Below are 23,624 nucleotides of genomic sequence, written 5' to 3' on the forward strand. Positions count from 1 at the left end.
ACCACTCTAAAACCAGCCTGGTCGACCAGCTAAAACCAGCCAACCAGCCTAGGCTGGTTTAAGCTGTTTTTTTCAGTAGGGCAAGGTGAAAACTTTTTTTTACCTGCAATTGTAGTTCTAATCCAGGGGTGGCCAACCCTGTTCCTGGAGAGCCACCTTCCTGCAGAATTCAGTTGCAACCCAAATCAAACACACCTGAACTAATTAATTAGGACCTGAACGCAACGTGATAATTACAGGCAGGTGTGTTTGATATGGGTTGCAACTGAAATCTGCAGGTAGGTGGCTCTCCAGGAACAGGGTTGGCCACCCCTGTTCTTATAGAATTCAGTCCAATGCGCAATGTACTGCGGGTAATATCAGCGGTTAGAGCAGAGGTTACCAATCTGGGTCCTGGAGGGCCGGTGTCCCTTGCAGGCTTTAGCTCCAACTTGCTTCAACACACCTGCCTGTATGTTTCAAGTATACCTAGTAACACCTTGATTGGCTTGTTCAGGTGTGTTTGATCAGGGTTTGAGCTAAAATCTGAAAGACACCGGGTTTCCAGGAACAAGTTTGGTGACCACTGGATTAGAGTTTGTAAGCTTCTACACTTAAAATGTTCACCAGAAATAGTAAACCATCCAGGAAGCTTTGGCATACTCCATTCAACATATTATGATTTGGGACACACCAATTCTATTTTCAAGTACTATTTAGGACTGATAGTATGGGAATTGGAACGCAGCATGAGACTAGGTTGCATCACTCCAATACAAATTGATGCTTGTCTGGTAAAAGGCTAAAGTTGAACGCGTGCATTTCATCAGAGGGCACGTCCTCTGAAGACTGCTTTTGGCATGATGTCATGACGGATATAAGTCTGAGCCGCTGGCTTGTGCATGTTTGTGAGTAAATGTATGAGTGTATTGGAGGAGAGAGTGTGTCAGTGTGTCTGCTGGTGAGGGGAGGGAGAGCTGAAGTCTCCTGCTCTGTTTTGTCTTCCTCATTGGCTCTTGAAGTGTCCTGTCTGGCTGTCCTGTGTGTCCAGATGTCTTTAGTCTCCGCCTTCCCTTGAGATTTCATCAGACGTTAAAGGTTATCTCTGAAACAGCGCAGGGATGCTGCAGGAATTGACCGCAACAGTCGCTCTGCAACGGAAGGTGAGATTTCGTGGCCTATATTCAAATGTTGCATAAAGTCTGAACTGTTTGGGGATTTATTGGTGGTGTGTTGAGTGTTTTCGGAGAGGTCACGGATGTGTTTATCTCTCTATCTGTATGTGTGTGGAAGAGAGGCAGAATTCAATAACAGCAGCTGCTCGGTAGTTGTTTTCTGGGCCACTTCTCTTTAGTCCACTTGCTGTGTCATGATTCCTGTAGACTCTGCTCGCTGTGCTGCTATTGATTCAGACTGAAGTTGTGCTGTCATATGCATAACTGTGAATTGTACGTTGTTTATTCTATTGGGATTTGCAGTTTTGTCACTTTAGTTTGAAAACGCTGTTTTTATGATGATGCATGAGGTTTATTTGTTGCTAATGAGCATGTTGCTATAGTTTTTATTTCCCTTTAGAGCTTTACAATATAATATACTTGATTTTGGTAGTTTTTCATTCATTCATTTATTCATTCATTTTTTTTGTCGGCGAAGTCCCTTTATTTATCCAGGGTCGCCACAGCGGAATGAACCGCCAACTTATCCAGCAAGTTTTTACGCAGCAGCTGCTCTTCCAGCCACAACCCATCTCTGGGAAACATCCACACACACACTCATACACTACGGACAAATTAGCCTACCCAATTCACCTGTACCTCATATCTTTGGACTGTGGAGGAAACCGGAGCACCCAGAGGAAACCCACACGAACGCAGGGAGAACATGCAAACTCCATATAGAAACGCCAACTTAGCCGAGTCTCGAACCAGCGACCCAGCAACCTTCTTGTCGTGAGGCAACAGCACTACCTACTGCACCACTGCTTCGTTTGGTAGTTTTTTTATCTCCTATATAGACAATTTTTAATTGAATATGTTTTATTTTTGGAGTTTATATGTCCCTTAGAGTTTTATGATTTGAAGGGGACCTATAATGCAAAAATCTATTTTAGATGTGGTTTAAACAGTTGTGTGGCAGCAGTGTGTGAATATAGTTAACCTCTAATAAAAAAAAACAAATTAATTATATTTTTTAATAATCACACTTGATAAAAACAGTCCGCGGAAACACTTTGACATTCTTGCTTTGTACATGTCATCAGAAAGGAAAATCTCGCACATTAATGACCATCTCTTCACCATTAGCATAGACAACCCTGAGTGAGAAGCAGCTGTCCCATAGTTAAGTTTTCACACTGTAGCTGCTGAAGATGAAGGGCTCTGTTTTAGCGATCTAGGCACAAAGTCTAAGGCACAAAAGCATTAAAAGTCACCTATGGTGAAAAATCTACTTTTAAAGCTGTTTGGACAGACATGTGTGTAGGTATAGTGTAGACCGTCATATTGGAGTGATATAAACACACTCAGTCCTTTTTTTTAATTTAACAACACAAAATGTTGGACCAATAGGAGCTGTTTTTAGATAGACCGCAACTTGACGTAGGAGTGTGGTCCCCCCGCCCACCAATATTGATTGACAGGCACGCGTCACCATACCCTCAGTTTGTTGTTTCACGTCCACCATTTTCAGCGTGAGAGTCAAAGCGATGTCACTAAAGGAACACCCTTGCTCTATTTTTAGATGTAAGGCTCATTGGGCTCAACACAAGATCAACATTAACCACATGATTGCTGTTATCAGAATTATTGTTTGTAAGTTAGTTTGTTTGTAGGTAGGTTTGCAAAAGGTTTTCATTGCGTCTACCTTAAACTTAAGCTTTTTTTTCTCGCGGTCACAGAAGCTCCCTGTGATCTTAACTAGGTGCAGCTAGAAAGTGCAAGCTTTCTGTCAGGGTACACACAACGGCGCTTCCAGTCGGCAGCTGTCTGCGGCGCCTAGCCATGATTCGGGACACTTCATATTTCTGCCGCGCCACAGAGCGCCATCTGAATCGTTTCATTTTAAACAACATGCAAATGTGCGTGTCTGCTGTTCTGTGTCGTGGCTATGAGCGGCGCATCTGGTGCCTTAGTCAAAGTTAATTTAATGTGCGTGGTTATTAGTCTCGGTGTGCAAGCTTGGAACTTTAAACTAGCAATTGGCTGTAACAGGCTGTAAAACTATACAAAGACACATGATTTTGTACTCTCTGCTTGGTCTTTGTCAGAGCCGTACATGTACGGCTGAGTGCTGGTTCTCTCACTCATGCTGCTTCTCTCTGTCTTGGCTCCGCCCCTTTGTTACGTTGGGCGGGAAGTCGAAACTTATTTTCATGTGAAGCAACACACCCCTAAAGCAGCGAGCTGTGTACACACGCCCAACATGACCCTTTTTAACACATTATAATAAATAAATTCTGAACTGTGTTTTTTGAACTGAACCTAAACTGGCACACTCAGAAGAACCATAATACTAAATCTTAAAAAAGGGGTAAACCATGTGCCCTTTAAGGCTGTGTCCGAATCGACTTTTGCTATTTTAAGGACGGAAAAATACGCTCTGTGCCATGGCACATGGTCTAACAGGGTTGTTTTAATTCTCTTAATGAGTTCTGGGTGTGTTTTGAGCATAACATGCATTAAACCAATCAGAGTCTCATCTCCCATTCCCTTTAAGAATCAGTTGCGTCGCGCCATGGTGCATTAGCTCATTACATAGCAGACTTTGTAAGTGTAAAAACTGAACGCTTCACTAGTGAGAAAACAGTTAAACAGACCATCTGCAGTGCGAGTATAAAGAGCCTCCTCCATTCAACCTCTTTACCTTCTCTTTACTTTAGTTTTACTCTTTACTCCTTTACTTTCATCGAGTAATGAAACGGGAGAAACTCTCTCCACAGAAGACATCCATTAGCCTACATATTTAATTTAGTTTGTTAAGCACAAAGATTTGTTTCAAAACTATTTCTAAACTCAGTTCTAATTTCCAGCAAACGAATAAATGAACAATAATAATGAAGTGTGCTCAAAAAATATCCAAACACACCTCCTGTTCTTATGCCCCATATGGCGATGCATACGTCTTCAAAATCCAACAGGTAGACAAATCTAAACTTGTTTTTATTCAAACAAATATAAATATGCATTTAATAAAAAATACTGCTAATAATCATGATAACATTATACAAATGCTAATTGTCATTAATAAACTGAAAAAAAAAGTGTCCCGGACATGAAAATCCCCTTTAATGTACTTTATTATTATATTATTATTATTTTTTTTTTAGAAAAATAATTGTTTGATTTATTTTTGTATATTTAATAGACTCTATTTGGGGGTTTCTATCTCCCGTAGTGCTTTAATATGTAATGTAATGTAATGTAATGTGTATTTATATAGCGCATTTATTGTGTATAAATTTGGCTATACACCCAAAGCGCTTCACAATCATGAGGGGGGGGGGGGGTCTCTCCACACCACCACCAGTGTGCAGCATCCACTTGGATGATGCGAAGGCTGCCACAGGACAACAGCGCCAGTGCGCTCACCACACACCAGCTATTGGTGGAGTGGAGAGACCGTGATCCAGCCAATTCGGTGGAAGGGGATGATTGGGAGGTCATGATCGTAAGGGCCAATAGAGGGACTTTGGCCAGGACACCAGCGCTACACCCCTACTCTTTCACGAGAAGTGCCATGGGATTTTTAATGACCACAGAGAGTCAGGACCTCAGTTTAACGTCTTATCCGAAAGATGGCGCCCACTGACAGTGTAGTGTCCCCTTCACTTTTACTGGGGCATTAGAACTCACATAAACCTCAGGTTGAGCGCCCCCTGCTGGCCTCACTATCACCACTTCCAACAGCAACCTACTGTTCCCTAGTGGTCTCCCATCCAGGTACTGACCAAGCTCAGCCCTGCTTTAGCTTTAGTGAGTAACCGGTCTTGGGCTGCAGGGTGATATGGCTGTGGCTTCAATAATATACTTTATTGTTGAGCATGTTGTCACATCATTTGGTACATTGGGAAAGAGCTGTTTATCATGATTTGAGAGCAACACTGTAGAAATAATACCTAGTTTCAATTTTAAATATATTCTTTTTTTAAAGCAATTGCTGTCAGCCAGGGGATCTCAGCAATAATATCATAATTTTAAATAATATAATACAAAAATAATATTTACAAAAAGGGTAAAATAAGTAAAAAGAGCTAAAAATTCTTAAATATTTGCATTAATTAATTTAAATTAGTTGAATAGGCTTCTTCCATAAACAACGGATAACAAAATGCCAAATATTACAAAGTAATGAGTCATGCAAATTGATATGATTTAACAAGATGTACATTTTTATATTCTATGTCCAGCTGTAAAATGTATTTTTATATTATTTATTTATTACTTTAATTCAGTCAGTCAAACTTGTGATTAAGTTCAGCTATGATAATAAAAATCATTTTAATTATCTTAATTTTTTGATTAAATAAAAGGTAAATTGCTTTTGGTGTCCTCAAACCTCAGTGTAGACAAATTCAAAATGTTTGAGAATAAATCATAAATAGTCATCTTACATAATGTTTGTATTTAAAACAACAGAAAGGATAGATAGCATGCAGAAAGGATAAAGCATTGATATGATGTTTACTTTCATTTCATTTAACCTTTAGCTTAGTCCCTTCATCAGGAGTTGCCACCGAGGAAAGAACCGCCAACTTATCCAGCATATGTTTTACACAGCGGAGGCCATTCCAGCTGCAACCCAGTATTGGGAAACATCCATACACACTCATTCACACACATACACTACAGCCAATTTAGTTTATTCACCTATATCGCATGTGTTTGGACTGTGGGGGAAACCGGAGCACCTAGAGGAAACCCACGCCAACGTGGGGAAAACATGCAAACTCCACACAGAAATGCCAACTGACACAGCCGGGACTTGAACCAGTGACCTTCTTGCTGTGAGGCAATAGTGCCAACCACTGTGCCACCGTGTTGCCCCATAATGTTTACTTTTTTCAATTTATTTTAATTTACAGTCTTTTGAAACCAACATACACAATCACTGGGAAGCAGGAATTTCTAGAATTTTCAGATTTTAAATAGAATTTATAGATTTTTAGCAACAAAAAGGTACAAAATCATGTGACTGGAGCAGTATCTTTTTTCAAAAACCTGCAGCTTTTGTACCCTATTTACCCTTGAAGGTACATTTCAGAAAGGGTAGCACCCCAGTGACCGCTTTTGTACATTTGAATATCCCTTTCAACCACAACTGACAACTATAGTCCCTTCAACATGTTGTCATCAGTTTAGGCCAGTTTGAGCTGCAGACATATTCATGTATGTTGAACACACAGCACACGCGGCGCCTGGATGTCTTGCTCATCTCTGCAGATTTGGCTCTTGTCACTGCAGATAATGAGCTGTAATGGACGTGACGTGTCTGTGAAGCCAGCAGAGCCCTCAGGCTTTCATTATCAGATCCTCTTTCATCAGTCCAAACTGATCTGGAGTCAGAGTTCATGACCTTACAAGACATTTAGTGCACAAATCTTCAGAAGGCAAACCATGAATCAAATGCTCTCATGCTGTAAAAAGCGATTAGTTGACTACTTAAAGTGAGTAAACCTGCTGCTTTAAAAGTGACAGGTTGACCAAAAACGCGAGCAAACTAGCTTGAAGTCCACTTACAAATTTATGTCAGTGTTTATGTTGCTAGCTCACATTATTATTTTTAAGGTGAATAATTAATCCAGGCAAGTTAATACCCTGAAAAATAATAGTTTGTTTTTGTAATCTTCAATGAAATTTTGACAATATGCTGGTTGTTGCTAGAAGGGATACAGCTGTGGCTGGAAGTTAACAAGAATTATTTATATTATTTTTTAAATTATTCATTAATTGTATTTTGTCAAAGAGTTGCATGGTAGCTTAGTGGTTAGCACTGTTTGAGTCCAAGCTGTGTGGAGTTTACGTGTTCTTCCAGTGTTGGTTTGGGTTTCCTCCAGGTGTTCCAGTTTCCCCCATAGTCCAAAGACGTGTGCTATAGACAAATTAAATAAAATAAATAGGCCGTGGTGAATGTGCGAGTGTATGGTTGCTTCCCAGTATAAAATAAAATAAAATAACTAAATAACTAAATAAAATATAAAATTAAAAAATAATAAAAAAAATTAAATATATAATAAAATAACTGAATAAAATATAAAAAAAAATAAAATTAAATAAAAAATATATACAAAACAAAAAAATTAAATATAAACAAAATAAAATATAAATAAAATAAAATATAAAATAAAATAACAAAATAAAATAAAATATAAAATAAAATAAAACTATATAAAATAAAATATAAAATAAAATATAAAATGAAATAAAAAATAAATAAAATATGAAATAAAATTGCAGAATAAAATAATTAAAATAAAATGATAAAATATAAAATAAATAAATAATATAATTTGTATTTTAATTTATAAATTTATAAAATTTAATTTGTACAATTATAAAATAAACTGACATTTAATTTAAAGAAAAAATAATAAAAATTAAAATATTTTTTAATGTAAATTAAATAAATGAAATGAAATAAAATAAAATAAAATAGGTGGCGTGAACATAAAAAAATAAATACATAAACCAATAAACTGGCTTGCACTTAAAGGATTGTGAGCATATATATTTTTACTAATTGATTATTTATTTTTTACTCATCAATCTTATTTGCATATCTGCGAGTAATTAGTGCTCAGTGACCCAGTGCTGCTGCTTTGGCCACAGCGTCTGTTCTTCTCTGAAGGGGTTTGGTCTGAGGTCTGCTGACAGACCGGCACCACTTGGCACTCCCAGCATGCACTGCAGCCCTGTCTGCCATCTCTCAAGCCCTTCAGTGACTGGCACCGAATCTGCCCTTATGCCCAATAATAGGAGCAGGATTGAGCCTGTTGAGTCTCGCTGGTGTAACTCCTGCTCAAATTAAGTGTTCTGATTCATCCTGTGCCATAAAAACTGCAGAGATCACACATGTACAGCTTTATTGGCTCTACTGTGAATTATTTATTTATTTTTATATTTCCCCAATGATTTCTGCTTATTTACAGTTGTGAATTATATGATATTGATCACTGCTCTGTCGACTTTTGATGTTGAAAATTTAACTCTACATAATGAAATTCGTAAACTAAAAAAAAAAAAAAACTTAAATTTACAGTAAATTACTGGCTAATAATTGCATTACTGTCACAGAAAAATACTATACGTAAATTTACAGCAAATTACCGCGAGGTAGTTCACAGTAATTTACTGTGATTTTGTTGCATTAAATTACTGTGAAATTACATTTATAGTGTAACTTTACAGTAGATAGGGAAGTCCATTACTGTGATTTTACTGTATAATCTTATAGTTCTGATATTAAAAATAATTATTATTATCTTATTTGAAATGAAAGCTAAATTGCTTTTGGTGTCCTCAAATCTCAGTGTGGGCAGTCAAAATGTTTCAGATATGTGTCAATCTTATAATCTTAATTATATTTTACTGTGAAGCAGGCTTTCCTCGGCTAGTCATTCTGACATTTACCCTGACTTTGAAATAATTTTGAATGTTTAACAAAGTTTGGTTTTATAAATCAATTACTGTTGTTCCAATTTAGTATGTTTTTGGCTAAACACAGAGTTATGTTCATTAAAAATATTAATTCATATTTCCATATTAAGCTTATAAAACTAAATAAAGATGCAGTACACCCAAAATGAATATGTACTATGACATGCATGTCGTTTAAGTACAGGATGATTTTCTTTCAAGTTATTTTTGAAGACGTAACCAAATAGTTTTTGGAGTTTGTTGCAACTTCATGATGTTATACTATAGGGACTGAAGTAAATAACATTTATATTGTGAGAATTTTGTGAAATATGGGAGAAGAAGAACCATGCATCAAGCAAAATGCTGCCAAAAAGAGAATCATTTATCATACAAAAATCAAAAATAAACAGAAAGTTGTAACAATGAAGAAGAATAAGATAACAGCAAATAGCACAAAAGGTCATTTATAAGAACAAAATCATCCAAAAACAATAAATCCTGCAGGGGAAGAGGACAAAAGTGGCACTGAAAGAAAAGAAAATAGCAAAACCAAAAAATTAAACTAACTCAGTATAATCCTTTTACCTCATTGAAAACAAAATAATCGAAAGCAAGTCTTTGGTGTTTACACACCCTAACTTACCTGCTATAAACTAATCCAAACAGAAGAATACAAAGCCAGCGCTCACTCCTAAACCTAGTGTGTCTATGCACAGGTGATGTAAGGATGTATGTCACGTGACCTTCACCTCTCCAAAGCCCCCTGGGGAAAAAAAATAATATCAACAAATAATCTCAAATCAAGAATAAAAAAAATGTATGAAAAATCAACAAGATGGCAATAACAACTTTTGGCAAAGCAATATTAGGTACCAAAAAATAAATGACATAACGGGAGGCAGATTTAAACAAAGAACATGACAGGAACTCAAAAGCCTCTGTCTGGCGTCCCACTCGTCATCTTTTTAAAAATCTGGCAGCCACTCAGATTTGCCGCAGAAGCCGCCACATCACCAAGAATAATAATGATTGACTGATCTTACAGCCAATAACAATTCGAAGGGGGTTGAAACTGTAAAACCGAAAGAGATAGAAGAGACAGAGAGAACAGGTGGGCATGTGCGCAAGAGAGATTAAGAGAGAGAGCGAAAGAGACACACACACAAAATTCCTAGAGCGTAACAGAGCTGCAACAACAATGTTATTTCTAAATATCAAAAAAGTGCCAGTACTGGCATACAAGTTCATTTGTAATAATGTCCATGTTGATGGAAATAAGAGTTTGAATTCCTATAACTAACATACAAAACATATAGCCCTTTATACTGTCATTTGCTGTAATCATGCTACCTGCCTTAATACAATTCTGAATACAAGATCATTACTGTGAATTTTTACAGTTAAATCATGTAAAGTGATACTAATGTAATTTACTGTGAAAAATTACAGTAACATGTTGTGGAAAATCTTGGCATTTTTATAGTGTAAAACAACTGAAAATGTGCTGGCAGTCAATTAGAGGGTTTTTGTAGCATAATATACAACACCAACCTAGTCAATAATCACTTTAAACTATTAAAAATGTTCATAAAAGTCCCTTCTTTTTTAAAAGTTGTAAGAAGAAATATCAAGATCTCACAATGCAATTCAAAAGCAGAAATAAATGGGGGAAAAATAAGAACATGAATTACAGAACAAAATACGCAAAACTGCTAACATATGGATATTTTTACAGTGTGTCTTGTTGTTTCCACACAGATCTTCTTGTGGTGATCTTCTGGACCATGACGATGTCTCAAAGCTCCTCTGGTATTCCTCTGCCACGGAGTTTCTCCAAAGGGGACAGCAGGAGCTTCAGCGCCGCTTTTTTGACTCCAGCCGGTCAGAATAAAAGCGGACGATCTTCCTCAACCTCTTCCGTTTCTTCTCTTTCTGTCTCCAAGGAGTTTCTCAAAGGGACGAGTTTGAGGGGTCCGAGAGCTCAGTTTATACCCGCTGCCACAAACAGGTCATTGTTTGCCCCACATTCAACACGCAGGAGTCCAAATGATTTAATCTATCTGTCTATCTATCTATCTATCTATCTATCTATCTATCTATCTATCTATCTATCTATCTATCTATCTATCTATCTATCTATCTATCTATCTATCTATCTGTCTGTCTGTCTGTCTGTCTGTCTGTCTGTCTGTCTGTCTGTCTGTCTGTCTGTCTGTCTGTCTGTCTGTCTGTCTGTCTGTCTGTCTGTCTGTCTGTCTGTCTGTCTGTCTGTCTGTCTGTCTGTCTGTCTATCTATCTATCTATCTATCCATCTATCCATCTATCCATCTATCCATCTATCCATCTGTCCATCTATCCATCTGTCTATCTATCCGTCTGTCTGTCTGTCTGTCTGTCTGTCTGTCTGTCGTTGAAGTCAGAACTATTAGCCCCCCTGAATTATTAGCGCCTCTTTTTCTTTTTTTCCCCCAATTTCTCTTTAATGGAGGGTATAAATAGAATAAAATCTGTCCGTCTGTCCGTCTTCAACTATTCTTTTACTTGCTTCTTTTATTACTCTTATGTAATCAAATTGTAAGTCAGTGTATTAGTATTTTTTATTATTTACACAATTGACATTTCTGTATTTTTATATGTGCTTTTAAAATATACAAAATCAACAATTATATTTCATTAAGTTGTATTTTAACCTTTTTTGACTGTTTATTTTTAAATTTAATTTAAAGGTTATTTTATTTTTATTTTTTCTTGTGTGTAAGGGCACAATCCTTGAAATGTAAGTTAGTGTGTTTTTTTATATTTAAGTTTAAGATATACAAAATCAACAATTATATATTATTTAGTTGTATTTAACTTTATTTATTTATTTCTTTGTTTTTAATTTGATTTATTTTATTTTAATTTTTAATTATATTTAATTTTCATAATTAAATTTTTATATATATATATATTTCTGTCGTGTGTAAGGGCACTATCCTTGAAATGCAAGTTGGTGTATTATTTTTTTATATTTACTTTAAGATATACAAAACTTAACTTAAATTTTAATTTAATTGATTTTAATTGAATTTTACTGTTTTAATCTTTAATTATATTTAATTTTTATTAATTTAATTTTATTACATTTATTTTATATATTTTTAGTTTAATTAAATTTATGTATTTATATATGTATGTATTTATTTTCATTTTCATTATTTCTGTCTTGCGTGTAATGGGACAATCATTGAAATGAAGTCAGGGTCTTATTTTTTTAGTTCTTATTTTTTTATATTTAATATATGCAAAACCTAATTATATTTAATTGAATTGAATTTTTTTTTTATTTTATTTTATTTAATTTTTATTTTATTTATTTTTTTATATTTTTATTTTATACCCCACAAACAGGTTATCTTAAAAAAAAAGTCATGCCATGCAATGTAGCATTGAAAACAGTTAATTTTACTCGGATGTTATACACCCACAGTAATGAAAACGCCGTTATTTAAATGCTATGTTTGCCTTTCTTCACAAAAAAACAATTAATAAAATAAAAATAAAAAAATTGAGCTGGGAAAAATTTTGAAATTTGGTTAATTAAGCATTTAATGACACCTGTATTTATTTTAATACATCTTTTTTAGATGTTATTATATTTTACATACCCCACAAAGCGTTCATCATTTGCTCTTTCAACCCACAGCAGTCCAAATGTGCCCAAAAGAGAGGTGATCCCACAGAAGAGCCCACAGGGCCTGCGCAGAGGCTCGCTGCCCCAGGATGGGTTCAGAGACATGGAGAAACACACAAACCGAAACTGGAGAACTGGACATCAGCACTTCAGGAGTCTGGATAATGAATCAGAGTCTGAATCAGGCCAGCGGCGGCCAAGCAATGGGAACATGCTGTGGGAAACATCAGCTGCTGTTCAGAGAGATGTTCAGAAGCAGAGGACCAAACGTATGGCTTATCCTGATGGAGAAACTAAATCACTGGCCAGAAACACAGGCAGAGAGTCTTCACGGATGGCCGCAGTGCCACCTTTCAGATTCAGGTCAGATTTTTTTTGATGTCTTTGCTGTTAGTTTGTGTTTGTTAGTAATTTTTTGTTTTCATTTTGTGTTTTGTTTTATCACTCTTTCCTGTGTAATTTATTTGAATTACTCATTACTATTATATCTGTTTTTATTTATTTATTTATTTATTTATTTATTTATTTATTTATTTATTTATTTATTTATTTATTTATTTTATGTCTTGTGTGTAAAGACAAAATTCTTGAAATGCAAGTCAGTGTATTATTTTTTTCTGTTTATTTTTAAGATTTACAAAATCAACTATTTTATTTAAATTTTATTTCATTTAATTTTATTATTCTTAATTTTATTTTATAAAAAATATTTTTCTTTTTGTATTTTCTTTTCTTTTATTTTATTTCAGATTCAGGTCAGATTTTTTGGAGTTTTGTTTTGTTGTTTTTGTTTTATTGTTTTGTTTTGTCTTGTTTTTTTGTGTGATGTTTTGTTGTTTTGTTTTTTGTTTTTTGTTTTTGTTTTGCTGTTTTTTTAGTGTTTTTTGTTTTTGTTTTGTTGTTTTGTTGTTTTGTTTTGTTGTTTTTTGTGTTTTTTGATTTGTTTTGTTGTTTTTTGTTTTGTTGTTTTTTGTTTTGTTGTTTTTTGTTTTGTGTTTTTTGTTTTGTTTTTGTGTTTTTTGTTTTTGTTTTGTTGTTTTTTTGTGTCTTGTGTTTTTTGTTTTGTTTTTGTGTTTTTTGTTTTGTTGTTTTTGTTTTGTTGTTTTTTGTGTTTTTTGTTTTTATTTTGTTTTGTTGTTTGTTTTTTGTGTTTTTTGTTTGTTGTTTTGTTTTTTGTGTGTTTTTTTGTTTTGTGTTTTTTGTGTTTTTTTGTTTTTGTTTTGTTTTTTGTTTTGTTGTTTTTTGTTTTGTTTTGTTGTTTTTTGTTTTGTTTTGTTGTTTTTTGTGTCTTGTGTTTTTTGTTTTGTTTTTGTGTTTTTTGTTTTGTTGTTTTTTGTTTTTTTGTTGTTGTTTTTTTGTGTGTTTTTTGTTTGTTGTTTTTTGTGTGTTTTTTGTTTTGTGTTTTGTCGTTTTTTTGTGTTTTTTTGTTTTTTGTTTTGTTTTGTTGTTTTGTTTTGTTGTTTTTGTGTTTTTTGGTTTGTGTTTTGTTGTGTTTTTTGTTATGTTTTGTTTTGTGTTTTGTTGTGTTTTTTTGTTATGTTTTGTTGTGTTTTTTGTTTTGTTACTCTCTCTTATGAAATTTATTTGAATTTGAATTCAAAACTAAATGCTATTGGCTGTTTTTATAAAAGGGGAGAAGCTACGTTACTTCAAATTTTGAATAAGAAATGCACCTTTAGGGATCAAAATATTATAAAGCTTTTATTGCTTCTGAACTCTTGGGTCTGTGTCTGGATCTCAGGCTGCAGGTACGTGAGGATGTTGAAGCATCTCTGGAGGATCTGAGTGGTTATACTTCGGACTGGATGGAGGTTTGCTGGGAGGATCTGGGTGAGTCTCATGGGATCATTTACTTTATACTTTTACCTAAGCAGGTTTTAAGGAAAAGTAAAACTTTTTTTTTTGCCTGTCAAGAAAATGCTTCTTAATTTAAGAATGCTTGTATATTTGGACTAGAAACAAGACAAAAATCGAAATAAGAAAAGCTTCATATTGAAGAATAATCATTCTTTACTGACTGTGCTCGCGTGTTTTACATTAATACACAGCATATGTGCAGCGGAGACAAATACTTTTATGACTCTTGAGTGTAAGATTTATATTCAGTGTCACTCAGTAATTCTTCAGACAAGTGTGATTTTAATGCAAGCTTGATGGCATGTGAACAAACACACAAGCACATCCATATTCACCAGCATACACACACACACACACACACACACACACACACACACGCACACCAGTTTCTCTGTGCCTGAGTAATGGCTCGGTGTGGTGTAATAGCAGCAGATGACCAGCTCCAGATGCCAGCAGCAGCCCATGGGATCTTCTCATGTCTGCAAACATCTGCAGCGCTGGACAACCACAGGCTCCGGATGGGATCCAGATGTTTGGGAAACCTTTGGAAGTCTCTGGAGAGAGGGCGGGAGACTCTGCTTCATACACTGAAAAAAAATATTCATTGGATTTGTTACATTTTTTTTAGATAAGTAGTTGCAAACAATGTATTTGGGCTGAATTTAAACAAACAAATAAGTTGAACATTACTACATTTATTCTGTTTGTTTAAATGTGGCTCTTATTAATTGTTTGCAAGCACATACCTTAAAATTCAATCAATCAAATATATCATTTTTTTCAGTGTACTTTATGAAATCTGCAAGCTCTCACATAGTGTGTCAGAATGCGGCAGGTATCCTATAAGTGCCGGATCAGGGTGATTGTTTGCATGGTACACAGGAATAAATCTTATGTGAAGGAAAGTAACTTTGTTAAAAACAGCTTTTCTTGTTGATAACATGAGAGTTTTGAGATCCATAATTTAGCAATATTTTTATTTGTGATTGATATTAAAAGAAGCTGTTCACTCACAAATGGAAAAAAAAGTTATTTAGATACCCTCAATTTGTCAAACCTGAATTTATTCTGTTGTTCTAAAAAAATAAGATAGTTTGAAAAATGGTGGGACTACATTTTTTTCTCCTTTGTTTCTTCTTCTTCTTCAAAAAAAAATTATATATGTGCGTGTGTGCGTGTGTGCGTGTGTGCGTGTGAGCGGGTGAGCGTGTGAGCGTGTGAGTGTGCGCGTGTGCGTGTGTGTGCGCGTGTGTGTGTGCGTGAGAGAGAAGCAGAAGAAGGAAACTCACAATTATTGATAGTTTTGGAGGGTCAGGAATGGTGAGTAAAAAATAAATATACATTTATTTTTTATTATATTATAATATCATATTATGATATTAAATATTATATTATTATATTTTTATTATTATCATTTTTTTATTATTTTGTCAATATTTATTTATTTGTTTTATTATTTTTTATTTATTTAGTATTATATTTATTATTATTTATTATTATTATTTTATTTATAATTTTTTCATTATTTTTAATTTATTATTCTTATTATACTTGTTCTTATTATTTCATTATTATTTTTTATATTTATTTATTTGTTTATTTTTATTTTTTGTATTATATATTGTGTTAATTATTATTATAATTTTATTTATATATTTTTTATATTTATTTATTTTTATCATTATTATTTTATTTATATTTTTTATTAAACTAAATTTTTTATTTTTATTTTTATTATTATTATTATTATTATTATTATTATTAATTCAATTATTATTTTTTAAATTATTAAATTATTAAATTATAAAATTTATAAAATTTATTTATTTATTTATTATTTTAAAATTTAATTAAATTAAATATGCAAAGTATTACATTTTTATTTGCTTTGCTTCAATATAATTGAGATAAAATAGATACATTTTTCTTTTAAATATACTTTTAATATATCTGTATTTTTATAAATCTTTTTGTAAATGACAAAACATTGTAAATGACTAATCAGATTTTTTAAAATCTACTTTGAAATTCTAAATAATTTAGGTTTAATATATTTTCATCTCTCATTATATTTAAAATTAAAAGAATAACCTTCATATGTTATTTTATAAAATCTAATTTATAAAGTTGAATATATTAAAATAATAATAATAATATTAATAATAATAATAATAATAATAATAATAATAATAATAATAATAATAATAATCTACCAAAATAACTTATGATAACAATTGAAAATTAGTAAAACAAAATTTATATGTTAGGAAAAGATATTAAATAACAATTTTTTAAAAAAGAGAAAAAATTCAAGAGAAAAATTCTAAAATTTAGTTGAAATTTTGTAGTTTGTAATTTTCCCCCCAATATTCTGCATGAATTTAAATGTATTGTCTTTCTATTTCTAAAGACATTTAGTGACTGAAATATTATTTTAATAAATATATCTGTTTATTAAATGTTTAAATGCACAAAAATACATTGCCTATATTTACTGAAAAATGGATAGAAATATTCATTTTCAAAATGGGGTGTTCTTGGTTATGCTGAGTACTGTATACAGTTGAAGTCAGAACTATTCCTCCAATTTTAATTTTTTATTCTTTTAAAATATTTTCCAAATGATGTTTAACAGAGCAAGGAAACTTTCACAGTAAGTCTAATAATATTTTTCTTTCTGGAGAAAGTCTTATTTGTTGTATTTTTTGTTTTTTTATTTAAAAAAAAAAACATTTTATGTTCAAACTTATTTGGCCCTTTAAGCTATATATTTTCCTGACTGTCTACAGAACAAACCATCGTTATACAATAACTTGCCTAATTACCCTAACCTGCCTAGTTAACCTAATTAACATAGTTAAGTCTTTAAATGTCACTTTAAGCTGAATAGAAGTGTCTTGAAAAATATCTAGTGAAATATTATTTACTGTCATCATGGCAAATATAACCTAAATCAGTTATTAGAAATGAGTCATTAAAACTATTATGATTAGAAATGTGCTGAAAAAAAATCTGTTAAACAAATTAGGGGAAAAATAAACAGGGGGCTAATAATTCTGTCTTCAATTACATATATTTTAATATTAAATATAAATTCTTTAATATTTCAGTTGATTGTCTCGGATGAAATACATATAACGCATACATAACTTTTCAGATGTTGTAATATATCTCTAGAATTTGCTAAGCTCATAATCAGCTTCAAAAAACAGTTAAAATATGTCTGAAACTCTGCTTTGACTTGCCAAGAATAACAAATCACAGTGTGAATTCTTCTAGTCTTCTAACAAATCATGTATTTTGCAGTATAACAACCGTTTGACTTTATTGAAGATGTATAGGCGAAGCATTTGAGAGAGTTTATGTAAAAAAAAGTCAATGAAAGCTCCAGTAAGTCTCCTTATCATTTAAAAAAGCAATTATAATATTTGTTTAGCAGATCTAGCCGATTCTGCTGTTTATTAATACAGCCTTTGCCACAGCTGTCACATGTTCGTCTTTCAGTGGAAAAAAATCCCCCACAGAACGACACAGACACTCATGATGAGTCCAGACAAAAGCCTTCATTCTTCCAGCTCTCTCTTCCCCTTCAGTAACAGCAGAATCAGCCCAGATGCCCCAGGACTGCCATGTGTTTGGTCAAGTGTTCAGACCCCCTGCATGCGGGACAGGGCTGAGGTTTTCATTAAGTCCTTGTACCAAACTGGTCTTTCGCATCAGGCTGGTTAAGGGGAATTCATTGAAGGCTGCTATCAGGTGAACAAACAGCACTCAAAGAATGAAGTTTGCTGCTTGTTCAAGCTACTCATTTAAAATGAGCTGAAACAACACATTCGTTGAGATTTTGGGGGAGCACACGCACACACGATTACACACAATGCATCAGTGCACATAAAATATAGTTTAATTTTATAACAAAAACTTTAAAAATAAAATATGGATAAAATGATTTTTTTTTTAATAAATGTAATTTTTATTATTTATTAATAATACATTTAATTTAATTAAAAATTAAACTAAATTGTAAAAGTAAATTAAAAAAAATATTTTTAAAAATTTAATTAAAATTAAATTAAATTCAAAAGTAAATTAAATAAAACTTTAATTATATTAAATTAAAATTGAATTGAATTGAATTAAATAACATTAAATAAAAAATTAAATTAAATTAATTAAAAATAAATAGAAAAATACATTAAATTGTACAATTAAATAATTAAAGTAAATCAAATTATAATTTTTTTTAATTCAATTATCAAATACATTAAATTAAAATTAAATTATATTAAATTGAAATTTAGTTTATTTGAAATAACATTAAATTAAATGATAAAAATTAAATAAAATTAAATTGAATTAAAATAAATTTGAAAATAAAATAAACTTTTATTAAATTAAAATTAAAATGAATTAAAACTAAAAACTAAACTAAATTGAACTAAACTTTAAACTAAACGGAACTAAACTAAATTCAATTTAATTCAATTTAGTTAAAATTATATTATATTTAATTAAAATTTTATTTAATTTAATTAAATAACATAAAATGAAATAAAATGAAATTAAATTAAAATAAATTATAAAATAAAATGTTATTAAATTTAAATAAAAATTAATCTAAACTTTAAATTAAATTAAATTAAATTAAATTAAATTAAATTAAATTAAATTAAATTAAATTAAATTAAATTAAATTAAATTAAAAAATAAATATGTTTACCAAAGCAGGGCTTTTACAGGCTATATTTAGAAACGCAAACACGGACAAACTAAAATCCAATTAGCATGTTTACAGTTTAATCAAACATTTATTATAAGCACATTGTTTGATTTTATTTTAACCACTGTAGCAGACGTTTATCACTCAATTTAGAGCTTATAATTACGATTTAGTATTACATTAGTTTATCATAAAATAAATAAAATAAAATATAATAAAATACTGTTATAAATGTATCATAATCTAAATTTTTAAAAATGCTCAATGTAGATGCATAATATATAATGAATGAAGTATATAACATAGTCAAACCTCAGACTCCTCTGAAATACATGACTGAAGTTTCCTCTCTCCCAGTGGTGATGGTGAAGTTGCAGGTTGTTCAAATTAAATGCATGTTCCCAAGTGAAGTGACCTTCAGTGGGTATTCTCTGCTCAGGGAATAGGGAGCAGGGAACACTATGTAGGGAGCTGTTAAAGCCGGATAAAGCTTCAGTCGTCCTCATGCCTGTTGTGATGTAGGCAGCAGTGTTGCTATGGTGACGCTTCTCCAGCGAAGCATTGCGGAAAACTCCAGAGAGAGGTGTGTATGGAATATGATGAAGGATGATGCCAGGGAGTATCTCAAAACAACACACCACCTCAGAGGTGTAGACTGAGGGAGGAGCAAATTCAAACATCTGGAGCTGTTTGATTTATTATTGCAGTATATGATTTATTAATATGCTGCAAAAATACTTAATTTCTGCTTGTTTGTAGTTATTGCAATATTTATCTTCATCCATCCATCTATCCTTCTTTCCATCCATCCAATTTTTTTTTTATATTTCGATTTCTTTTCTTTTTTTCTTTTTTTTTCTTTTTTAATATTTATTTATTTTAGCTAATTGTTGTATTTATTTTCTTATTTCTTTTTCTTTTTATATTTTTTCTTTTTCCTTTTCTTTTTACATATATTTTTTCTTTTTATATTTATTTTTTTATTTTTATATTTATATTTTAATATTTCTTTATTTTTATTTATTTTTATATTTATTCATTTTATTTATATTAGATTTATTTTAATATACTTATTTTATTACGTTTTTATTATTTAATATGTTTTTCTTTTTATATTTCACTTTTGTTTTATATTTACCTATTTACATTTTTATTTATTAAAATTTTTTAATTAATTTTTTTTTATTTAAACTGTTATATTTATTTATTTTTATTTTTGCATTAATTTCTTTTAATTTTACATTTTATTTGTTTAAATTTGTATATATTTTATATTAATTGTTTATATTTGTTTATTTTTTGTTTATATTTGTTTTTATATTTACTTATTTTTATATTTACTTATTTATTTATTTATTCTTATTTGTATTAATTTTTCTATTTCTATTTATTTATTTTATTTTTATATTTATAAATTTTTTGTATTTATTTTTATGTTTATTTATTTAATTTTTGTATTCATTTAATTTAATTTTTTTTTTTACTTTTTTTTAATTTATTTATTTTTGTTTATTTTTATATTTATTTGTGTTTATTTATTTTTATTTTGTATTATAAGATGTTATTTATTTTTATTTTGTTTATTTATTTATTTGTTTTACATGTAAATTTTATGTATTTATCATTATTTATTATTTTATATATTTATTTGTTTGTTATTTATTTTAAATAACTAAATGCATTCAATATGGAAAAAACGCACAATTATATTGAATTATTGTATAATAGTACTAAAAGTTATTTTATATTAATAACTATTTTATATTAATTTATATTATTAATAGTGGATTGCAAATATAGATATGAAAGAAAGAAGGCATTTTATAATGTTGAATTTTTTTTTTCATATTAATTAAGTCTCCTTGTTTTCATTTTGTGCAAAAAATGAAGAGATAATGTATCTTCCAGTTAATTTGTTATTTATTACCACGTATTTACGGATAGACAGGTAGACATGCAGACAGATTTGGATTGTTGTAAATCCTAAATTGGTCCACCTGCATTTCTCCTGAAAGCTCAGAGCCATCGGTAGCTGTGATTTTAATTGAGTTTATTCTTAATATCTGGGGGAGGGGAGGAACAATGGGGAAGGAGAAATAATTTGTGTGAAAATACACGCTCCCATGTACTGGATTCAGTTTATATTCCAGCAGTGCAATTTGTCATCTGCCCCTAAACAGCTCACACTTTCTGCTGAGGCGGAGAGACGCACCGGAAAATGCAACCGAGAGAGAGACTGTGAGTGTATGATGAGAGAAAGAGTGTGTAAGAGAGAGAGAGTGTGTGCAAGGGAGAGAGAGAATATAAGAGAGGGACCAAAAGAGACGGGGAGTAGAGAGAGAGAGAGAGGGGGCAGGGACTGTTGTTGCGTGCAGCATTGCTGTCATTTGGCTGCTGCACAGCTCAGCGGCAACACTGTCTGGTGAAGGGAGGAGAGAAAGCGAGAGAGCAAAGAGAAGAGGAGAAGCAGGGTGGCAGCTGCTGCAGCCCGACAGGAAGCAACGGCGGAAAATAAAGCGCACTAAAGGGAATTAGCATTTTCTTCCTGTGCAAGAGTCCAGCACATTTATCCGCTCCTCGTGCTCTTATGGCTCTAAATGCTCTCCGTTGAAGGAAGACGTCTGGGGGTCGAATAAAAGGCAGGTAGAGCGTCAAGGGAAGGTGCAGACATGGCTGCCAAGAGGGGCAAGTCTGGCGTGCCACAGAGCGTGGCACGAAGCGAGCTGAAGGTGTACCGCGTGGGCAGCACAGAGGGACGCATCCCTGTGCCATCCAACCTTCGCAAACAGAGGTCTTTGACCAACCTGGCCGTCCTGACGGATGCTGAGAAGAAGATGCAGCTCTATGAGCCCAAGTGGTGCGATGACATGAGCAAAGCTGCTTCAGGACACCTGAAGAAGCCTAAAGCAGTGGCCGGCGGAGGAACAGCCGGCACACAACTCTCCCGTAACCTCTCCAAATCAGACCACTCCCTCTTCCAGGGAAAACCCAAAGCATTCACCCCACTTGCAGCACCGGGAAAAGGCCAAAGTCGGATCCCTCGAGGCCCCTACGCGGAAGTAAAACCCTTGAGCAAGACATCTGATGACTGCAAGTCTGATGATGATATCCTTTCCACCAAAGCCAAAGCCAGTGGAAAGAAAGCGGCGGCTGGGTGTTCTGGAGACCTGGAGGCCAAGGGTCAAGGTGAGGAAGGTGGCGATAAACCTTTCCTCAAGGTGGACCCAGAGCTGGTGGTCACCGTTCTTGGTGACCTGGAGCAGTTGCTTTTCAGTCAAATGCTTGGTGAGTACGGTTGAAAAAGAGTTTCCAGATTTCATGCCCACGTAAACGGGATCGTTCACCCTTCGGTCATCGTTTACTCCCTGGTTCCAAACCTGTTTGAGTTTCTTTCCTCTGCTAAACACAAAAGAAGATATTCTGAGCAATGCTGGAAAGCAGCAGCCATTGACTTCCATAGTGTCTTACTAGTATGGATGTCAATCTCTGCTGGTTTTCAATGCTCTTCAGATTATCTTGTTTTTGATTTGGTGTATTGGTTAACAGGTTAAAAGGTGAGTAAACGATGATTGCATTTTCATTGTTGGGGCAAACTATCCCTTAATACTCAAAGGCACAGATTGATTGGACAACTCATCCATTTTTGCTACATATTGGAGCTTTCTAGAATGCATGCCTCCACGATTATGAAGGTGGTCTCGGACTGCTGGACGATGCAGGGCTTTGTTCTGGGTTGCATGTGCATTGTGAATCCGCTCGTGTGTAATGCACTTGTGGGATAGAACTGGCACTCATAGATTATTCCCCTTGGCGTATATCCAATATCCTTCAATGATTGAATGACAAAACGCTTGGGGGTGAGGCTCGACACACTGATCTGCTTTTTGACGGCTCTCTGGTGCTGTGTGTGTCTCTCTCTGTGTGCGTGCGCTGGTGTTGCCGCTCTACGCTCATCTGTAATGAAGTAATGGCCGCTATCAGGGACATGGGTGGTGTGAGAACAGGAAAAGGCTGTGGAATACAATGGTTTAGAGTTTGCCGTTAACCTTTTTGATTGTGTCTTGATCTGTAGACAGTGATTTAAATCATCAAAATGATGAACAAAAGCATGCATATTCACCTACTTATCTATGTAGGTCTATAGGATGACATAATGCTATACCTAATGGATCATTTGTTTTGATGCATTCTGTAGAATACGATTATATACAGTTGCATGAAGATTGTGTTTTAAGGTATAGTGCTTTTTATTGATAATGCATGTCCATCAGGCAATGCCAATTGCGTTTAATCAGGAAGTATGTTTGTTGAATTGAAACAAATATCCCATTTCGTTCGTGCCATCCTCTGAACACGGCATGCCCTGCATTTGTGCATCAGACCTCAAAAGGATGACCTCTATTTCAACCGTTTACAGACCTCATCTGTTTAAATGACCAATTTGGGTCTGATTCCTTGCAAATGTTTGTGTGCAATGTCATTTACTGTAGTTACTTCTTGTATTGCATTGTCATTTACTGTAGTTTCTTCATGTATTACATTTAAATAATATCATCTAGATCAGTGGTTCCCAACCTTTTTTTGCCTGAGACCCCCTTTTACCCTGGGAAATATTGTAAGGCCCCCGTCAACATGTAATGATATTATCGCTCGTATAAGTTTGCAGAAAGGATGGCAAAAAATTTTGTTTTCAAACAAACTGTATGTTTATTACTATATCTAGATATGTTTATGCGCAAATAATAGCCTAATGTACAATATA

At 32.9% G+C, this 23,624-nt stretch overlaps 2 protein-coding genes across 15 annotated transcripts in view; one reads left to right on the plus strand and one right to left on the minus strand.

The window, feature by feature from the left end:
* The window catches only part of slc12a5a (solute carrier family 12 member 5a), a 2,560,186-nt gene that overhangs the window by 827,146 nt on the left and 1,709,416 nt on the right, over window positions 1-23,624 (minus strand). The window lies entirely within an intron of this gene.
* The window catches only part of nav1b (neuron navigator 1b), a 947,042-nt gene that overhangs the window by 67,750 nt on the left and 855,668 nt on the right, over window positions 1-23,624 (plus strand). For 7 of the 14 annotated variants that reach the window (XM_087258124.1, XM_087258125.1, XM_087258111.1 and 4 more), the window contains exon 1: window positions 21,191-22,147. In XM_087258124.1, the coding sequence (XP_087114250.1) occupies window positions 21,532-22,147 (616 nt within the window). In that variant the 5' untranslated portion in view covers window positions 21,191-21,531. Of the gene's footprint in view, window positions 1-10,370; window positions 10,621-12,297; window positions 12,649-14,026; window positions 14,116-21,190; window positions 22,148-23,624 lie in introns of those variants that run through there. The other 7 variants (XM_087258108.1, XM_087258109.1, XM_087258110.1 and 4 more) reach the window with 2 other exon arrangements.

This window comes from Danio rerio, chromosome 6 (assembly GCF_052040795.2).
Source record: "Danio rerio strain M-AB ecotype USA chromosome 6, GRCz13ab, whole genome shotgun sequence".
NCBI classification, from domain to species: Eukaryota; Metazoa; Chordata; class Actinopteri; order Cypriniformes; family Danionidae; genus Danio; species Danio rerio.